Raw genomic sequence first — 17,563 nt, 5'->3', positions numbered from 1 at the left:
GCTTGCCTTGCCTCTCCTGCGTTCATGCGTTCCTGAGAAAAAGGATTTTGATAGACAGACAGACGGACAACATAGTGATCCTATAAAGTTTTTGTTTAATTTTTATTTCTCATAATTCAATGACCATAATAAAAATTATACTTTTATATTATTTTAAAATAGTGACGCATCTCACCACTTATCCTAGAAAGGTATTGATCTAGTTTAAAGTGGCATACAATTAGAAGTGCCCTTGTATGATAGTGTTATACCTCACTGAAGCAGCAATAGTTTAGTTCAGTTAGCCAAGTTCTAAACATGTGTGTCTGTCTAGGGAAATTCGTAGTGAGATACATTTTAGTTAGCATTAATTTATTTTTCTTTGTAAGTATTCATTCACTTATTTAATAAAGTAAACATTTGTAAGACATTACTAAATTAAATATAATATGGCCTTTGCCTGAAGGTTGCCTGGTAGAAATGGCTTTGAGATATAAGGCCGCCATTTGCACAATTAACTTTTGCATAGTTTTCGACGTTTTGATTTTATTTTATAAGACCAATAATTATTATACAATCTTATATATAAAATTCTCGTGTCACAATGTTAGTCTGCATACCTACTCCTCCGAAACGGGTGGACCGATTCTCATGAAATTTTCTGTGCAAATCGGGTAAGTCTGAGAATCGGCCAACATCTATTTTTCATATGTACCACGGGCGAAGCCGGGGCGGACCGGTAGTAATTGTTGGAATATGTGTACATTTATATTGGCAACACTGTATCGTAGTCGATTAGGCAAGATGGCAGATGCCGGTTAGCAATGTTAATTATGTAAAACTGTAAACTGTTCTTTTCTCAAATAAAGCGAAGTGAAGCTAAAACATGGTGTTTGAATTAATTATTTAACATGGTAGCAGTCCGTGGTTAAAAAGTTTCGAAAAGTACTATAACGAGAACTACAAAAAGTTAGAAGAATTAAAACGAACGAGAACAAAGGAAAAAATGGCGACCAAAAGTAATGATATTAATATTCCAATTTTCGACGGTACGGAATACAGTAATTGGAAAATAAGAATATTGAAATTTCTACAGTTCAAAAAGTGCAAAGATGTTGTAATGCGACCGAAAAAAGCAACCGACAATGATGAGTGGGACGACAAAGATGTCCAAGCAACAAACTACATTTATAGTGCAATAACCAACAAGCAATTGGAATATATAAGTGAAATCGATTCAGCCTACGAAATTATAAAGAAATTCGACGAGATGTATCTAAAGCAATCAACAGCGTTACAAATAGTTTGTCGACATAACCTCGAAAATATTAAGTTGAAAAATTATTCTGAAGTGTCACTTTTTTTCGACGATTTTGAAAAGTCTGTAAATGAGTTGAAACAGGCAGGTGCAACGGTATCAGAAATAGAAAAACTTAATTATATGCTAAAAGCATTACCAGCAAGTTACAGCTATATAGGTGATTTAATTGATGTCTTGCCAGAGCGTGAAAGAACAGTTGATTATTTAAAGAGTAAAATAAAAGTGAAAAATACGGAAAATGTGAGCGAAACTTCTAATGATACATCAAATGCTTTTAAAGCTGACGCCAAACCATCATATAATTGTTATAGCTGTGGGAAACCCGGCCACCTAAGAAAAGACTGTAAATCTGGATATGTAAACCGTGGTCGAGGACGTGGTTTTTCTAATTTTCGTGCAAATGGTTCATATAATAACAGAGGACATGGTTCATACAATAACAGAGGACGTGGTTCATATAATAACAGAGGACGAGGCGCAGGACATTATCACCGTAATGCTCAAGACAGTCAAGGTAACAATTTTTATACTACTATTGTTAATAATACAACAACGGAGAATGATAAGCCACAGAATGGTCAAATAAATTGGTTACTAGACAGTGGATGCACAGACCATATTATTAATACTGATGAGTACTTCAATTCCTGTGAGATATTAAATAAGCCTGTTAAAGTTAAAATTGGTGACGGAACAATATTAGAAGCTACAAAAATTGGTAATATTAAAACTTATTTCCTAGTCTATGGACAAAAAATTGAAGTGACTATTAAAAATGTTTTTTATGTAAAAGAAATGAAAGCAAATTTATTAAGTTATTCTAAAATTACTGATAAAAACTCAATTAGTTCAAAGGGGAGATTGTCAAAAATTTACAACAATTATGGAAAGGTCATAGCAATTGCATTTAAGGAAGAAAGACTGTATAAGATGAAAAGTTACATGTATGAAGAAATATCAGAAGCAAATATGAGTAAAAAGGATATGACTGTAAAAGAAAAACTACATCGTACTATGGGCCATATTAATTTTAAAAGTTTGGAATTAATGTGTAAAAATGAATCGTTAGATGGGTTACCTAAAGAGATTGAAAATGAATATTTAAAATGTGCAATATGTATTGAAAATAAAATGCATAACTTACCATTTCATAATAATAGACGAAAAGCAGAGGAGATATTAGATATTGTTCATACTGATTTAAATGGGCCACATCAGACTACAGGACATAACGGAGAAAAATATTTTTTGAGCTTTATAGATGATTACAGCAAATTAGTTAAAGTTTATTGTATCAGATCAAAGTATGAGGTTTTTGACTACTTGGTGCAATATGTTAATGAGGTACAGAACTTGACAGGAAAAATGATAAAGGAACTGCGATGCGACAATGGGAAGGAATACATGAATGCAAGAGTTTTTCAGTTCGCAAAAGAGAAAGGAATTATAATAAAACCCTGTCCAGCATATGTTCATCAATTAAATGGAACGGCAGAGAGATACAATCGTACATTAATGGATATGGGTAGATGTCTTTTATCCGAAGCAAAGGTAGAAAGAAGATGGTGGCCAGAAATAATTAAAACAGCTGCTTATCTTAAGAACAGAACTTTGACTAATACTATTGAAAGGAAAACACCATATGAAATATTTTTCAACAAGAAGCCATCTGTCAAAAATTTGAGAATGTATGGAAGTAAAGTGTTTGTTAGAATACCCGAAGAACGGAGAAGGTCTAAATGGGATAAGAAATCAGAAGTTGGAATTTTACTTGGTTATACTGATACTGGATACAGAGTGCTAATTAACAACAGAGTTACTATTGCTAGAAATTGTGATATAATTGAGGAAGAAGTTAAATTGTGTGGTTTTGAAGGAAATGATGAAAATAATACTGAATATGAAATAAAAGAAAAGGAAATGGAAGACAAAAAGACACAAGAGGAAAGAGATACAATTAAACACTCGGAAAATGAAGAAAAGTATAAAAGATCAAGAAGAGAAGTCAAACCCCCACTTCGTTTTGATGAAGAATTTGGTTATTATTGCATATACAGTAATTACTGCGATGCTTTGACTCCGGTTGATTTTCAGGAGGCGACTACATGTGATGAGGCAATGAAATGGAAAGAAGCAATGGATAAAGAGATGGACAGTTTAATGAAAAATAACACATGGACTCTAGTTGACAAACCTCCTAAGGACAAAAAGGTAATTGATGTGAAATGGGTGTATAAAAAGAAAAGTGAAAATGAATACAAAGCTAGGTTAGTAGTAAAAGGTTTTCAACAAACAAATTGTATTGATGATACTTATTCTCCTGTTGCTAAAATGCCAACACTTAAATTATTATTATCTTATTGTTGTCAAAATTCTTTAGTCATTCATCAAATGGATGTTGAAACAGCATTCCTAAATGGTAGAGTGTTATCTGAAGTTTATGTAAAACAACCAATTGGTTATGAAAATAGAAGTGATAAAGTTTATAAACTAAATAAATCATTGTATGGTTTAAAAGAAAGTCCCCGTGCTTGGTATGAATGTTTTAATGATTTCTTAACTAATTTAGATTTTTACAGAAGTAAATATGACTATTGTTTGTATGTTAGAAGGGAGAAGAACTTAACTGTTTATATTCTTTTATTTGTTGATGATTTATTAATATGTTGTGAAAATGAAAAGGTCATTGCTGATATAAAAATTAAATTGTCTGAAAAATTTAAAATGAAAGATATTGGAATAGTTAAAAACTACATTGGTATTGAGATTGAATATATGTATAATCAAAGTAATATCCTAACGTTAAGTCAGAAATCTTATATTGAGTCTTTAGCTAAACGTTATAATATTGAGAATGCAAAATTGTTTAAAACTCCTATAGAAATAAATTTAAAATTGGAACAATCTGATATTAATGAGGATGTAAAATATAGAAATTTGATTGGTGCTCTTTTGTATATTAGTTCAGGTACTCGACCTGATATATCTTACAGTGTAAATTACTTAAGCAGATTTCAAAATTGTTATAACGAAACACATTTTAAGTATGCTTTGAGAGTTTTAAAGTATTTGTATTTGACAAGAGATCTTAAATTAACTTATTGTAATAATAATAATGCTGATATTCTAGATTGCTTTGTTGATGCCGATTGGGCTGGAGATATTGTGGATAGGAAATCTACGACAGGATTTGTCATAAGATTGTTTGGAAATGTTATTTATTGGAAATCTAAAAAACAAAGTTGTGTAACAAAGTCTTCAACATTTGCTGAATATGTAGCTTTATCAGAAGCAGTAACAGAATTAAATTTTCTTATTTGTTTAATGAATGATGTATTTACTAAAGTTTGTAAACCAGTTAAAATCTATGAAGATAATTCAGGAGCTGTAATAATTTCTAAATATGGAAACTTTACTAAGAATTCTAAGCACATTGAAGTTCACTATCATTTTGTAAATGAAAATGTTAAGCAAGGAAGTATTGAAGTAGTCAAGATAGAATCAGAAAATAATATTGCAGATATATTTACAAAAGCTTTGGGAAATGTTAAGTTCACTAAATTTAGAGAAATGTTAAATTTAAAGGAGTAAATGTTACTAAATGAAAATTACTGTAGTTCTTAAGTTTTGTCTTATTGTTATTATTTTGTGTATCTTATTGTTTTACAATATAAATGTAAGGAGGCGTGTTGGAATATGTGTACATTTATATTGGCAACACTGTATCGTAGTCGATTAGGCAAGATGGCAGATGCCGGTTAGCAATGTTAATTATGTAAAACTGTAAACTGTTCTTTTCTCAAATAAAGCGAAGTGAAGCTAAAACATGGTGTTTGAATTAATTATTTAACAGTAATAATATAATATTGTACAAAAAATTTAAAATGAGGTAGTAAATGAGAGTAAATGCCTCGTTTATAACATGAATTCATAAATCAAAGAAAAATACGAACCACAGACTACAATCTACATAGGTATCTATTAATATCCATAAAAACAAAATTATGAGTCCCAAAACAATAGCATAAAAAACCATATGAATAAACTGGACAATTCAAACATAAATTAAAGATTTCTTCTCATTACAGTTAATAGGCGCTGGTCTTGCAATAGTTGGTGGAATTGCTCTCTACCACCTGAGCTCAAGTCCTCAAATCGATGTTTATAGTTTGAAATTCGCAGTCATTCTGGCGATAGTATTAGGATGTGTTATAGCAATCGTTAGCTCTCTAGGTTGGTGCGGAGCGTGTGCTGAGAGGAAGAATTTGCTTTATATTGTAAGTATTTTCCGATATTAAATTGTCTCATATTGTATTTTGAAACAATAAATCGTAGTCGTAATAAATAAATAAAGATAATTTTGCATACGTATTGTTAAAAAACAATGAAATAAATTCGGGATTATGTAAAAAAATACGTGAAGTTTTTATCAAACAAACTATAAAATAATTATTTATTGCTGAATATTGGCAACCTTAAAAATAATAAGTAAAACAATTTCAGACTTATAAGTTATCAAGGACAAATCTGTGTTGTATTTTTGGCTTTTAAATAATAATAGAGCACGTGATAAAAATATCTTAGTATAAAATTATAGATATTTTAATTTCAGTATTCTGCCATAGTATTGATCTTAGCTGGTCTACAAATCTACGGATTAATGACCATAAGGAACCAAGAGCAGGAGGAGTTGAGGGACATGGTCGTAGATTCGCTGAAAATGGCCTTTAATGATAGCGACCTGCAAAGTTTTCATGCTATGGAAGCTTCCGTAAGTTTCATTTAATATTTATTGCTATTACATTACATGAAATTTTTTTAATTCGTAACTAAGGACGCGATAATCCTACATCGTGATTCGTGATCTTATGGTAACTTCTATTACGTTTTGACTTACGCAAGTGATGTAAAAGTTTTTGCTTTTTGTGTATGTTTGCCTCTGCTTACATAATCGGCTGAGCTGATTTGAATGAAATGAAAAAACATTTCGAACGCGAACGAAGCCGCCGGCAAACGCTAGTTACAGCTCACAATATATTCCACGATATCTTACCAACTTTTATATCCCACAAAACTAACCATTTACTCACTCACAGCTCAAGTGTTGCGGGACCACGGGGCCAGATTCCTATGCCGGCGTCTACGACAGACTTCCAGCATCTTGCTGTAAAAACGCCACGATACTACCAGACTTCGACACTCCTATCGTAGTTGATAGAGATATGGCTCTATCCTGTTATGCTGATGACGCTCATCCAGGGTGTAATGACGTGCTACTGGAAGCTCTGGGCGTGTTAGCACATTATGTTGGAATGGCTTTCATTGTTGTTATTGCTTTTGAGGTAAGTTGAATGACCAGAATAATTAGGTTAAAAGATTTGATTGATGAAGGATGCTCCTGGGGTAATAATGTAACTTTTTTTGCTCGCCTTATTAGAAGATGTTTTGTTCAATTTGAGGCTTAGGGAAAGTCTGATTAAAGGGCAGTTGATGTTGATTTAAAATTACAAATTGGAAATCAAATCCATTTATTAACAGTGACTGTCGAAATATAAAATTAGTCCGATGGAAAGACGATTAAAATAAATATTTGTTAAAATCTCATAGAGCACGGAAGAGCTAATTTAGTAATTTGCCTTATTATTTTTCTCGCTAATCATTAATTGATTTTAATTATTTCCCTCCTTAGATCAGGTCGGAAATAATAAGAAATCCTGTTAGCGGACTGATACAGAAACAACATTTATTTTATGAATGATTAATTACTTGTTACAGTTTCTAGCTATGGTTATGGCGATGTCGCTCTCCTGTTGCATCAGAAGCCCGAAGACTGTTTAATGTTTAATATTGTTAAAAATAAACCTTGTTAATGTTATATTACCTATATTATACTATAGATTGTTACGATTGAAATAAAATTTGTTAAAAAAGACATTTGTTTAATTTTAAGATAAGTCTGTGATAAGTGATAGGAAATCTCTGGTTTCGGGGATTCACCTTCACCTCTATACATATCTTTATATGATCTTATTACCTATATTATAAAACATCAGATAGTAATAAAGGGTTGCTGTTAATTAACAGTTTAGATTACAATTGCATTACACTGTATCGTACCAAGAAAAATCGGACCTAGATTTTAAGATATGTGGAAAATTTTCAGTCTTACATGTGTTAAAAATTATACCTACTTACCATTAGGTACAATAAAGCGTTACCCGCATGCAACTGCTGCAACAGCAATACTGCATGGAAATTACGGAAGCTTTCCGCCTTCGGCTTCGCCCGCTTTGTCTCAAAATTCGTTGCATAGTTTTTAAGATTTAAGCATAGGTACATATGGACATAGGGACAGAGAAAGCGACATTGTTTTTAAATACTATGTAGTGAAGTACAGTCTATATCAAAGGATTTAATAGAACCTTTTGAACAAATGAAACAAATTTTCGATAAACGAGAATGGTATACTTTTTACTTATAAAGATAAATACTTGGTCTTATTGTTGTTCTTCTTCTTCTTCTTAACAGCCGTGGGACGTCCACTGCTGGACAAAGGCCTCCCTCAAGGATTTCCAGTACGACCGGTCACCGGCGGCCTGCATCCAGCGGTCTTATTGTTAGTTTTAAATAATTTTTTCGGTCCGGGTTACCTTTATTTTTTTTACCTTCATTAATCTTATTCTGGTAGAGTCTCAGGTCCTATAATTTACAACAAGTCAACTTAACTTGCTTTTGGAAGTAATTTGAATGAAACTATATTTCTACTTTTTACTGATATTCTAGGTTTTCTTTCTACCATTTTTCCGAATATAATTTGTCTCACATAATTTTGTGACTAGGTAATTCTAAGCATCATTTTTATATTAATTTTTACTATATTTTTAATCCACATTTGTTTTATATAAATCAACCAATGCAGAATGCTTATCGCGTTACGATTCCCCGATACAAGATAAGTGTTTATTTTCTGTTTGCATTGCAACCAGCAGTCCGAACTAGTGATTACTGAAACCAATATATTAATTATCTGTGCTTAAAATAATACAATATACAAATATGGGTTTATTAGCAAAATATGTTTTGTTTTGTGCAAATTCTATTTTTACGGTAAGTTTATCTGCGTATTACTGATCTTTTTAATCATTTGTTGAGCTTAGAATACAGGTTGATCAAAATTCTATGTGAAAACTCGGAAAATTAATAGAAGTAAATTTGTTTTTAAAGTGAAACTTTTATTACATCGTCTCAAACTTTTTGGTCAGCAGTGTTCGGAACCGTTCGAACAGTTTCACTTTTACCGTGGTTTCATAAAACCATACAAAATTTTTTACTTTTTTATGTTAAGTAATTACCTACTGATATCGTCATAATTAACTTGATAGTTGACATCTCTCTTATTATAGAAAAAAAGTTAAAGCATAGGTATATACTTAATACTATGGAGATCAAATTTTTATAAAAATTCATGAACCTCAAATTCATTTTCAAAAAACTGGTAGTCTACGTTGAAGTTATGTATTCCTTCTTACATGTAAAATAATAATTATTTGAATAAAAAATTAAATAAGCCAAACAATGTACAGAAAACCTGTAAAACGATTCTTTATCTTTATTTTTGTTTTAAAGTAAAATTTTAATAAGATCAAATTCTGATACATTAATACAGTTTTTTTTCAACTTTTTCAGCTTGCCGGACTCACTCTAATAGGTCTAGGAACAGCAGTGGTAGTGCATACAGTTGAACTAAAAGTTTTGATGCCAATCGCCATAGAAGCCATCCCTATATCAGTGATTATAATAGGCGTTTTAGTACTTATCATATCATGTTTTGGGTACTGCGGATCCATTCATGAAAATCGATTTTTACTACTCGTGGTAAGTACCTACCAATTAAAATTAGACAATTGACCGAGGCAATTGAATTGAGATTTTCTTTCTGTGTCTTCGTAGTTAAATGTTTCCATAGCGTTTATAAATTAAGTTTATTGTGATCTGTTAACAGCAACAGTGCTTCCGAAATGTTTATCGGAAGAAGTCGGTTAAAAAGAAAAACGACAAAGTTACAGGCATACACGTGACAAATTAATAAGATAATAATTATATAGAAACTCATCAATAATTGTAATGGCAGCGATCCTTGATAACAGCAGTAGAAAGAATTTAATCTGACCTTTTAAAGTGGGTCAAAAATCAAAATCGAGTTCCTACAGTATAATCCATACTAATATTATAAATGCGAAAGTAACTCTGTCTGTCTGTCTGTTACTCAATCACGCCTTAACTACTGAACCAATTTGCATGAAATTTGGTATAGAGATATTTTGATACCCGAGAAAGGACATAGGATAGGTTTTATCCCGGAAATCCTACGGGAACGGGTTTTTCTTTGAAAACGCGGGCGAAGCCGCGGGCGGAAACCTATAAGTCGGTTACATTCAAACATACAGCTGAAGTAGATTCGTTAACATAATAACTAACATATTTTTCAGTATTCATTGAGCACGGTTCTACTAGCTGGAGGCAAGATATACCTAGCGATCGTGATATACAACAGTGTGAACAGAATGCCTGAGCTCGTGCTGGACTGGCTTGGACAGGCTTTCAATAATAATCAGATGAGGGAATCCTTCCATGCTATGGAGGCAGCGGTAAGTAATTGCTTCTAGAAAAATTTTCTACAACTTTTTCTTGACCAAATTTGGTAACCAGGAACACTTGTAACAAAAAACAACAGCTTAGATATAAGAGATAAATGGACAGAAAAAATACCTTGATAAATAGTTTTGTTTTTTCATGACAATTTTTTAAAGAATAGAAAAAAATTGATCTCGAGCCGTGATTGAAATCGCGCCTTCTGCCATACCAGGGTTATTTCTTATCTTACGGTTTTATGTGCCTAATGGACAGCCGGGGCCATTTATAAGTTCCTATATTTCATCAAATATTTAACAGTTCAGTTGCTGCGGCACAACCGGTCCGGATTCTTATACAACTGGCGTGTTACCAAGTTTGCCAGCAACATGCTGTCCAGATGATATCGACGACGTTTGCAATAGTACCAACGCGTTCGACGGTTGCTATAGGATAGTAACCGTGTATTTGGAGTCGTATGGCTTGGTCCTTGGAGGGCTCATGGTCATGCTTATTATTGTTGAGGTGGGTTATTGTGAGGTAGTTAGAGTATACTTTCGAAGGAAGCTTGATTTTCATGCATAGTGTGATTCATGCATAGCATAGTGCGACTATGCTATGCATGAATCTATAGGTATATATATTTTGGAATATGATTTGTAGTTTTCCCAAAATCAGGAACTTCAGGATAACAGTTTATGGCTATTAGCACTTCAAAAAGGATGTAAAAAAAATAATCAAATCAATTATTATAATTTATACATTACATTCAAGCGAAATAACTTAGTAAATTCGTCTCAATGTCTAATATATCACTTGGTAGGTTTCCAATACAATATTGTAACTTCATTAAGAATCGAGTGTTCTTGAGGAATTCTTTACTTTATTCAATTTATTTTTTTTCAGTTGTCAGCTTCGTTATTTGGAATGATTTTATGCTGTTGGATTGGCAATAAACGACGTCGTTCTGTGTGAATAAACCATTAAACCCACAATTTACCTGAGTGAACTCTAAATCAATCAGACGTCTGGTTGGTTCTGAAAGGTCTGACAGTATCTATTTTGTTGAATCAGACCTTGACTGCAAATATTTGTGTTCTGTATAAATACTTATTACTACTACAAAGGTGCTCTTGTTATAATTGAATATACATATTTTTAGTCTGCGAAAACATAGTACTGTATACGTTGCCATGTATTTATGCTAAGGCTTTGTACATATTAGCGTTGTGAACGTATTTTTAAATTCAATAAAATGTGTATTCATGATTTTATGTGATAATAAATTAGTTAAGTTTTATCATTGTGGACATAACCTAATCTTATCTTTATATTCCGCTCGTATTTAGGGAAGTACCCGCCGAGGGTTTATAAACCTATATTTTGTAATTTTATCAGTTCATTGTGACGTAATTGTGATTAAGTATTTGATGATAATGTAAATAACTAGTGCAATTTGTGTAAAATGTTCAACGGAATAATTGTTAAACTATGTATAGGTACCTACACAGTAGGAAAAACGCCTGTATTTTTTAATTTTATATCATTTTTATAAGATAGTTTATTATGATTTTTATTTTTTACGCTTTTTAGTTTATTAAATTTAATATAATTTAGATTAATATAACTAATATGTGAACATGTATTTTTTTTTAATTTTATAGATATTAAATTATCCGTATATCAGTTACCTATCCTATTATAAATTATAAAAAATCCATTTATTACCTGTTATCGCTTTCTACAACGCCCAATAAATTTAAAAATATTCCAAAAAAACGCTGAAAATAAAAGCTTTTCTTACATTGCATGGTGACGGTGTACATTATTATTTTTCCCATGACAGACTTTCAAGGTTTAGGTACCTACGTGTGTATACCTACTGGACTGAATATTTATTCGATTGACACTCGTAAGTAATTGATAGATTGATATTTGCAACTCTCTTTCGCTCAAAATCAGTTTATAGATCTGTATATTTTGTTCTTTTTCTATGTTATATGTAAATCTTGTGTGTGTGCAATAAAGTATTATCTATCTATCTATCTATATTTTGCTAAATACAGAGAAAGACTATCTATAGGTTTGATTATAGCAAGAGCTACTTTTGATCGGTGCACCACGTACCAAGTACTTCATGGTGCAATGAACAATATGACGCAAGTAAATTCTTATACAAATAGCCAACAACTTCCATATCTTACTTACAATTATATTCCACCAGTTCAAAGCCTGTACTAATTAATATTCCAATGCATTTTATAGTTAAGAATAAAACGCAACGTTGCAACTGCTCGTGTATAAAAAACCTTTGCTGTCTCGACGTGTATGCAAACCGGTCAGTATGCCGTTACACGATGACTTGGGGTCACTCAACTAACACTGTCTTAAGATGTAACTTAAAATAACTAAATGGGTAGAGTTTCGATATCTGTAAAAGTTACAATTTACAATTTTTATTATGATTATTTAAGTGTAAATTAAGCCCCATATCCATGGTAAACATTTTTTGAGCATCAGTTTAGATCAACAAAGTTCCCTTCACATGCGATATCAACACTGCAACGCGCAGGCCGCAGCCATAGCACCATGATGACAGCAACTTCACAACGTAATATCCACCTTTACCTGCTAAGCCCATAAAACATTACCGACTAAGGGCCGATTTTTCAATCCATGGATAAAACTTATCCGCCCAATAAAGTATTACACGATAATATTAAAATGTCACCCGTAAACTGTCTAAGACGGGCAAAGAATACCTACATTTTTGAAATGGTAGTTTATTACGTTATTCGACGAATAAGTATTAACCAAGGATTGAAAAATCTGCCCTAAGACTAAGCCAATACTACAGTATTGGCTTATATCTTAACATAAACACTATACATAGATATTAAGTATTAAAATAGTAGGTATGTAGATATCATACGAATGTGACATTTTTTATTTGTGAGCAGGTTTATTATAAGGATTATTGAATTTTTAAACTTCACAAAGTAGAAACTATAGAAAAGGACAATCGTATAACAACTACATCAAAAATATTTATAAATGAGCTCTACATAGTCGGCCATTATCATTATAGGTAATTTTAGCTATGTGTTGAAGACTGGATTAGAATGCGAACTGTTAACCACAAAGCCAAAATAGAATCTTAATATTTAGTTTGTATGGATGTATGGATGTATGGAAGTTTGTTACTCTTTCACGTAAAAACTACTGAACCGATTACAATGAAATTTAGCACACATATAGAGGGTAACTTGGATTAACACATAGGATAGGTTTTATCCCGGAAATCCCACGGGAACGGGAACTATGCGGGTTTTCCTTTGAAAACGCGGGCGAAGCCGCGGGCGGAAATCTAGTATTTCATATTTATACATTTTTTCGCAACATTACTTACACAAGAGAAAGCTAAGAAAGTATATTGTATTTTTGCGTGATGGGTAACCGTTTAACTATGGAATTAGCACTAAGCTTTCTAAGTTTTTCTTATATCTAATACGTATTGATACTGTAAATCCGAAAGCGGGGTATATATTTTTACGTAAATCCATGCTTGGTAATTTTTCATACTCATTTTCCTAGTATATAAAAGATCTATGTTTTCATAATAATAAGTCGCAAGCATTTTCCTTTTAAACTGTCTTTATGATAACAAGCCTTACTATTATGATAAAAAAAATACAAAAATATTGAAAAGCTTTTGTTGGCGAAGGAAAATTAAGCTCACTTATACTCAAGCAAAAATTAAGGAAGGTTGTGTATGTTCTTGTAAATTTTCCCACACACACATGTAAACGATACCCATCTTAAAATTAAACTTTATTTAGAAGACTTTAAAATCGTCAAAATACATCTATCGATATCGATAAACTAGCTGACCCAACAGACGTTGTCTTCGCGCAAATTGTCAACCCGTGAAGTCAAAATATCTTGAGGTTTTCTTTCATCCTTCTCCTGACAATAATGAACACATCAATATAAGAATTATCGAAATCGGTCCAGCCGTTCACGCGTGATGCCGTGGCCAAGGGAAATAGAGATGAAAGTGCCAAAGATTCACCCACATATAGGAATGATATCTAGGACAGTGCATAATTCGTATTGTATTACGATATTTGCGCAGCCCGTTACATCGAGTAAAACGTGTTTAGAATTGTAAGTGGCGTTTAACTATGCATAAGGTTCGTTCATAATGACTTTTAATATGCATTATTCATTTATTATCTTAAATATCTCGGGAACTACTGGTCCGATTTGAAAAATTCTTTCTGTGTTAGATAGCTCATTTATCGAGGAAGGCTAGAGGCTATATATCATCACGCTACGACCAACGGAGTGGAGCCACGGGGGAACCGCGCGGAGCAGCTAGTCTTAAATAACTTTAATGGTTCTCTTTAAAGGTACTTCTAAAGTTCAAGATGCTCTTTCCATCGGTTAGAAACATACACAAAGATAGATAATTATATAAGAATTATTTACAGAATAAAGATAACGTTGGTAAAGGGGGTAGACAGTAGTCCCGATCCTAGAAGGACACTTTGTAAAGTTCTTAAAAGATTCTTCTAATACTTCTATGTATAGGATATCCAATTGAACACAAAACAGTTCACTTAGACGGTACTAACGGAAACGGAAACAACTAGCTATAGCTATTATTAAAGAAATAGACCTTTTTATCACAGCTTTAACAGCGAACGCCCACCACTTTTAAACAATGACAAAATTGTTGACCATGTAAAAGTGCCCTTAGAACACTCATTCAATGTTTCTAGTTCAATGGAACACAGGCAAGCGCAGGTTTGCAAATTATTCCCATATCTGGAAATGCTGCTTTTTCTACTGTTACTTTTTGAAGAGAGACTAAAACAATTCACTTTAATTTTTCAATGGGTTTATTAAATGTCTATACTATTGTATATTGAAAAAAAAAACCACTAAGACTTAAAAAAAATTCGCATTATATAACCTGAAATAGCATTGACATTGGTGATTGGCGCCATCTTAGCGTTGATAACGGTACCGGCTGTGTGGACTGTAGAGGTCAAACACCCAGTATACGTTTACTTTAAATTTTTAGCTTTGGGTAATTAAAAAAAGTTTAATATAGACTGTTGAACTCGCGAAAAAGCTGCTGTTGAAAGTATTATATTTGCGATATTGAGACCATATCGGCACACATAAGTATGTTTGTGGTTTTTTAGTTGCCATGTGCGACCTTATGTTTTCTTTCGGTTTTATCACGGTTTTATACTTGTTTTTGTTTTCTTTATTCCGATTAACAATGTCCTAATTTGATAAGAATTTCACTAGCTTATAGATACTGATGTAAGGAGTATCTAACATGCACTGTTGCACTTATAACAGATAAAGTAAATTAAAATCTACAATAACTGTAGATCATCATATATGTATATGAAAGAAAAATAACCATACTACTAAGCTAAATGTAAATTAAATTTTCTACTAAAAGTTTAATGCCTATATCATCACAATTATTTAACATTTAAAATTAATTGCCCTCTTGAAGATATTTTACATATTAGCAGACATAACTTACTGTGCATTGCACCGGTTCACATCTCGTTATGACATAAATAGCGATATAATGTCTGTAAGAAACTGGTCATTCCACTGTGACAGATGCTTGTTAAAATATTGTGAAGAACCTTTATCTTTTTGTAATATCATGTTGTATTGTACATGTGAAGTCCCGTGTCCCCTAGTGGGGTAAGGGGCAGATGCATTATTCATACATCTGTTTCACTGATCGATTTTCTTTAGGGACAAGCAGGTGATCAGCCTTCTGTGTCCTGCTAGATCGAGAATTTTTGTTTCTTCGTCTCCATAGATAATGGACCCGACATAAAACCCAGGACCCTCGTGGTTCTATGATAACGCGTTAGCCACTGTACCAAGGAGGTGGTCAACGTATTGTATGACATAGTATTATGTATATTTATACTTATAGGATAGCCAGAAGAGCTGACCCAGTGGCTATCAGATCAGTCTAGGTCACTTCTCTACAGAATAATAATAAACGGTGACCTGCTGCTCTTGGATCAAACAGCATTCTCACGGCACTTTACTTTACTTGTTAATATTATCTCCGTGTACCCTCAATTTTATGAGTTCAAAACAATACTCCGAACTGTACTAATTTTTATGATCAAACATTGTTCTATGGGATAAAATAGGACTAGAAAATATTTATACATTTAAAGGCTGTTCCAAATAAAAACATTTAAAATATTTGTTTTGATTTAATAGCTCCGTTTAATATTTTCAATCAAGTTTTGCCCCAATAGTAGCGTTAGCTTATTCTGTGCCAATAGGTTGCTGTGGACAGATTGTCAAAATTTCACATGTATCATTTATTTTGTACTAGGTTTCCGCCCGCGCAGTCAAAGAAAAACCCGCATAGTTCCCGTTCCCGTGGGATTTCCGGGATTACATCATTTTCCCGGGATAAAAAGTAGCCTATGTCCTTTCTCGGGTATCAAAATATTATCTCCATACAAAATTTCATGAAAATTGGTTCAGTTGTTTAGGCGTGATTGAGTAACAGACAGACAGACAGACAGAGTTACTTTCGCATTTATAATATTAGTATGGATTTGTGTTCCAAAAAAGCTACATAATAATGTTGAACGTATTTTTCCGTAGCGAAACCAGGGTGTTTTGTAGGTTAGTCTAATAAAATCATTTAAATGAATTCAGTATCACATTTCGATGTTTAATAATTTTGTATAACGGTATACAAAATATCACGAATTCTTATCGACGTTTAACTTGCGTTGAATAAATTTAATAAATATTTCCATAGTTTAATTAATATAAATATCATAAGAAGTACATTTATCGATCGTTAGTTTGTTTTGGACATTATTGGGCTTATTTATGAGCTTTCTGGCGCGGTCAATAAACTTGACCGATAAACCGGATTTGGTACTGAAAAAGTTTATTTACTCCATTTGATTTTAATTTGTATGATAATACGTTTTAAGATTGATAAAGTTATAAAAAGGGCATTATCTATATGAGGACGTTTTATCTTTTGACTTGAATCTCTTCGATAACTTTAAATTTTAAAATGAATAGATCAATTATTATACCTATACGATTTCGTACTATTGCATTAGGTATATTAATTACTAGCGGTCCGCCCCGGCTTCGCGTGGTTCATATTTCGCAATAAAAGGTAGCCTATGTTCTTTCTCAGGGTCTAAAGATTATCTGTGTCAAATTTCATCAAAATCGGTCCAGTAGTTTATGCGTGAAAACCATACATACATACATAGGGGAAGCTGAGGTAATACGATCCCTGGAGGTCAAATGATCCCCCGGCGTAAATCAAAGACAAGTAGTGCCATCTATCTAAATACGCATGTAACATATTCCCTGCACCCCTGCCAGTTGCCTCTTAAAGTGTCATCGCGGTGTGAGCTCTTGGCGTGATTTTATTAAAAAATAATCAAAAAGTGTGGCTCTGATCTAAGGTAAGCCTGTTTTTGGACTTTCATTACTTTTTACATGTTCGTGTTTATTGAAATTTTGTTTTATTTGCGGGTATTAATAACAGTTAGCTAATATTTAAGCAATTTTCGATCACTACACGCGATA

The 17,563-nt window shown here is 32.5% G+C and overlaps 2 protein-coding genes across 2 annotated transcripts; both read left to right on the top strand.

The window, feature by feature from the left end:
* The first annotated feature begins 237 nt into the window (after positions 1 to 237).
* On the top strand, positions 238 to 7,214 carry LOC149906869 (tetraspanin-18-like). The gene is made up of 5 exons (XM_090103811.1): positions 238 to 363; positions 5,389 to 5,577; positions 5,913 to 6,071; positions 6,397 to 6,642; positions 7,076 to 7,214. The coding sequence occupies exons 1-5, from the start codon at positions 298 to 300 to the stop codon at positions 7,136 to 7,138; spliced, it is 723 nt and encodes a 240-aa protein (XP_089959937.1). The 5' UTR covers positions 238 to 297; the 3' UTR covers positions 7,139 to 7,214.
* A 1,074-nt stretch (positions 7,215 to 8,288) lies between these two features.
* On the top strand, positions 8,289 to 10,913 carry LOC149906868 (leukocyte surface antigen CD53-like). Its single transcript, XM_090103813.1, has 5 exons — positions 8,289 to 8,407; positions 8,987 to 9,175; positions 9,790 to 9,948; positions 10,253 to 10,456; positions 10,838 to 10,913. Exons 1-5 carry the CDS (start codon positions 8,357 to 8,359, stop codon positions 10,904 to 10,906), a joined length of 672 nt encoding a protein of 223 aa, XP_089959939.1. The 5' UTR covers positions 8,289 to 8,356; the 3' UTR covers positions 10,907 to 10,913.
* The last annotated feature ends 6,650 nt before the right edge of the window (positions 10,914 to 17,563 follow it).

The sequence above is a fragment of the Colias eurytheme genome, chromosome 7 (genome assembly GCF_061535395.1).
Source record: "Colias eurytheme isolate Ceu_HAF_F1 chromosome 7, ilColEury1 Martin Lab GWU primary, whole genome shotgun sequence".
Taxonomy (NCBI): domain Eukaryota; kingdom Metazoa; phylum Arthropoda; class Insecta; order Lepidoptera; family Pieridae; genus Colias; species Colias eurytheme.
This window is presented reverse-complemented; position numbering and strand designations above follow the sequence as displayed.

What these genes read in the sequence shown, in the direction of transcription:
- LOC149906869 (XM_090103811.1), top strand. Translation starts at nt 298, where the DNA reads ATGTGTGTCTGTCTAGGGAAATTCGTAGTGAGATACATTTTAGTTAGC. An exon ending in GGAAGAATTTGCTTTATATT is followed by an intron (nt 5,578 to 5,912) that starts GTAAGTATTTTC and finishes TTTTAATTTCAG; the next exon opens with TATTCTGCCATAGTATTGAT. An exon ending in TTCATGCTATGGAAGCTTCC is followed by an intron (nt 6,072 to 6,396) that starts GTAAGTTTCATT and finishes ACTCACTCACAG; the next exon opens with CTCAAGTGTTGCGGGACCAC.
- LOC149906868 (XM_090103813.1), top strand. Translation starts at nt 8,357, where the DNA reads ATGGGTTTATTAGCAAAATATGTTTTGTTTTGTGCAAATTCTATTTTT. An exon ending in TCCATGCTATGGAGGCAGCG is followed by an intron (nt 9,949 to 10,252) that starts GTAAGTAATTGC and finishes AATATTTAACAG; the next exon opens with TTCAGTTGCTGCGGCACAAC. An exon ending in TCATGCTTATTATTGTTGAG is followed by an intron (nt 10,457 to 10,837) that starts GTGGGTTATTGT and finishes ATTTTTTTTCAG; the next exon opens with TTGTCAGCTTCGTTATTTGG.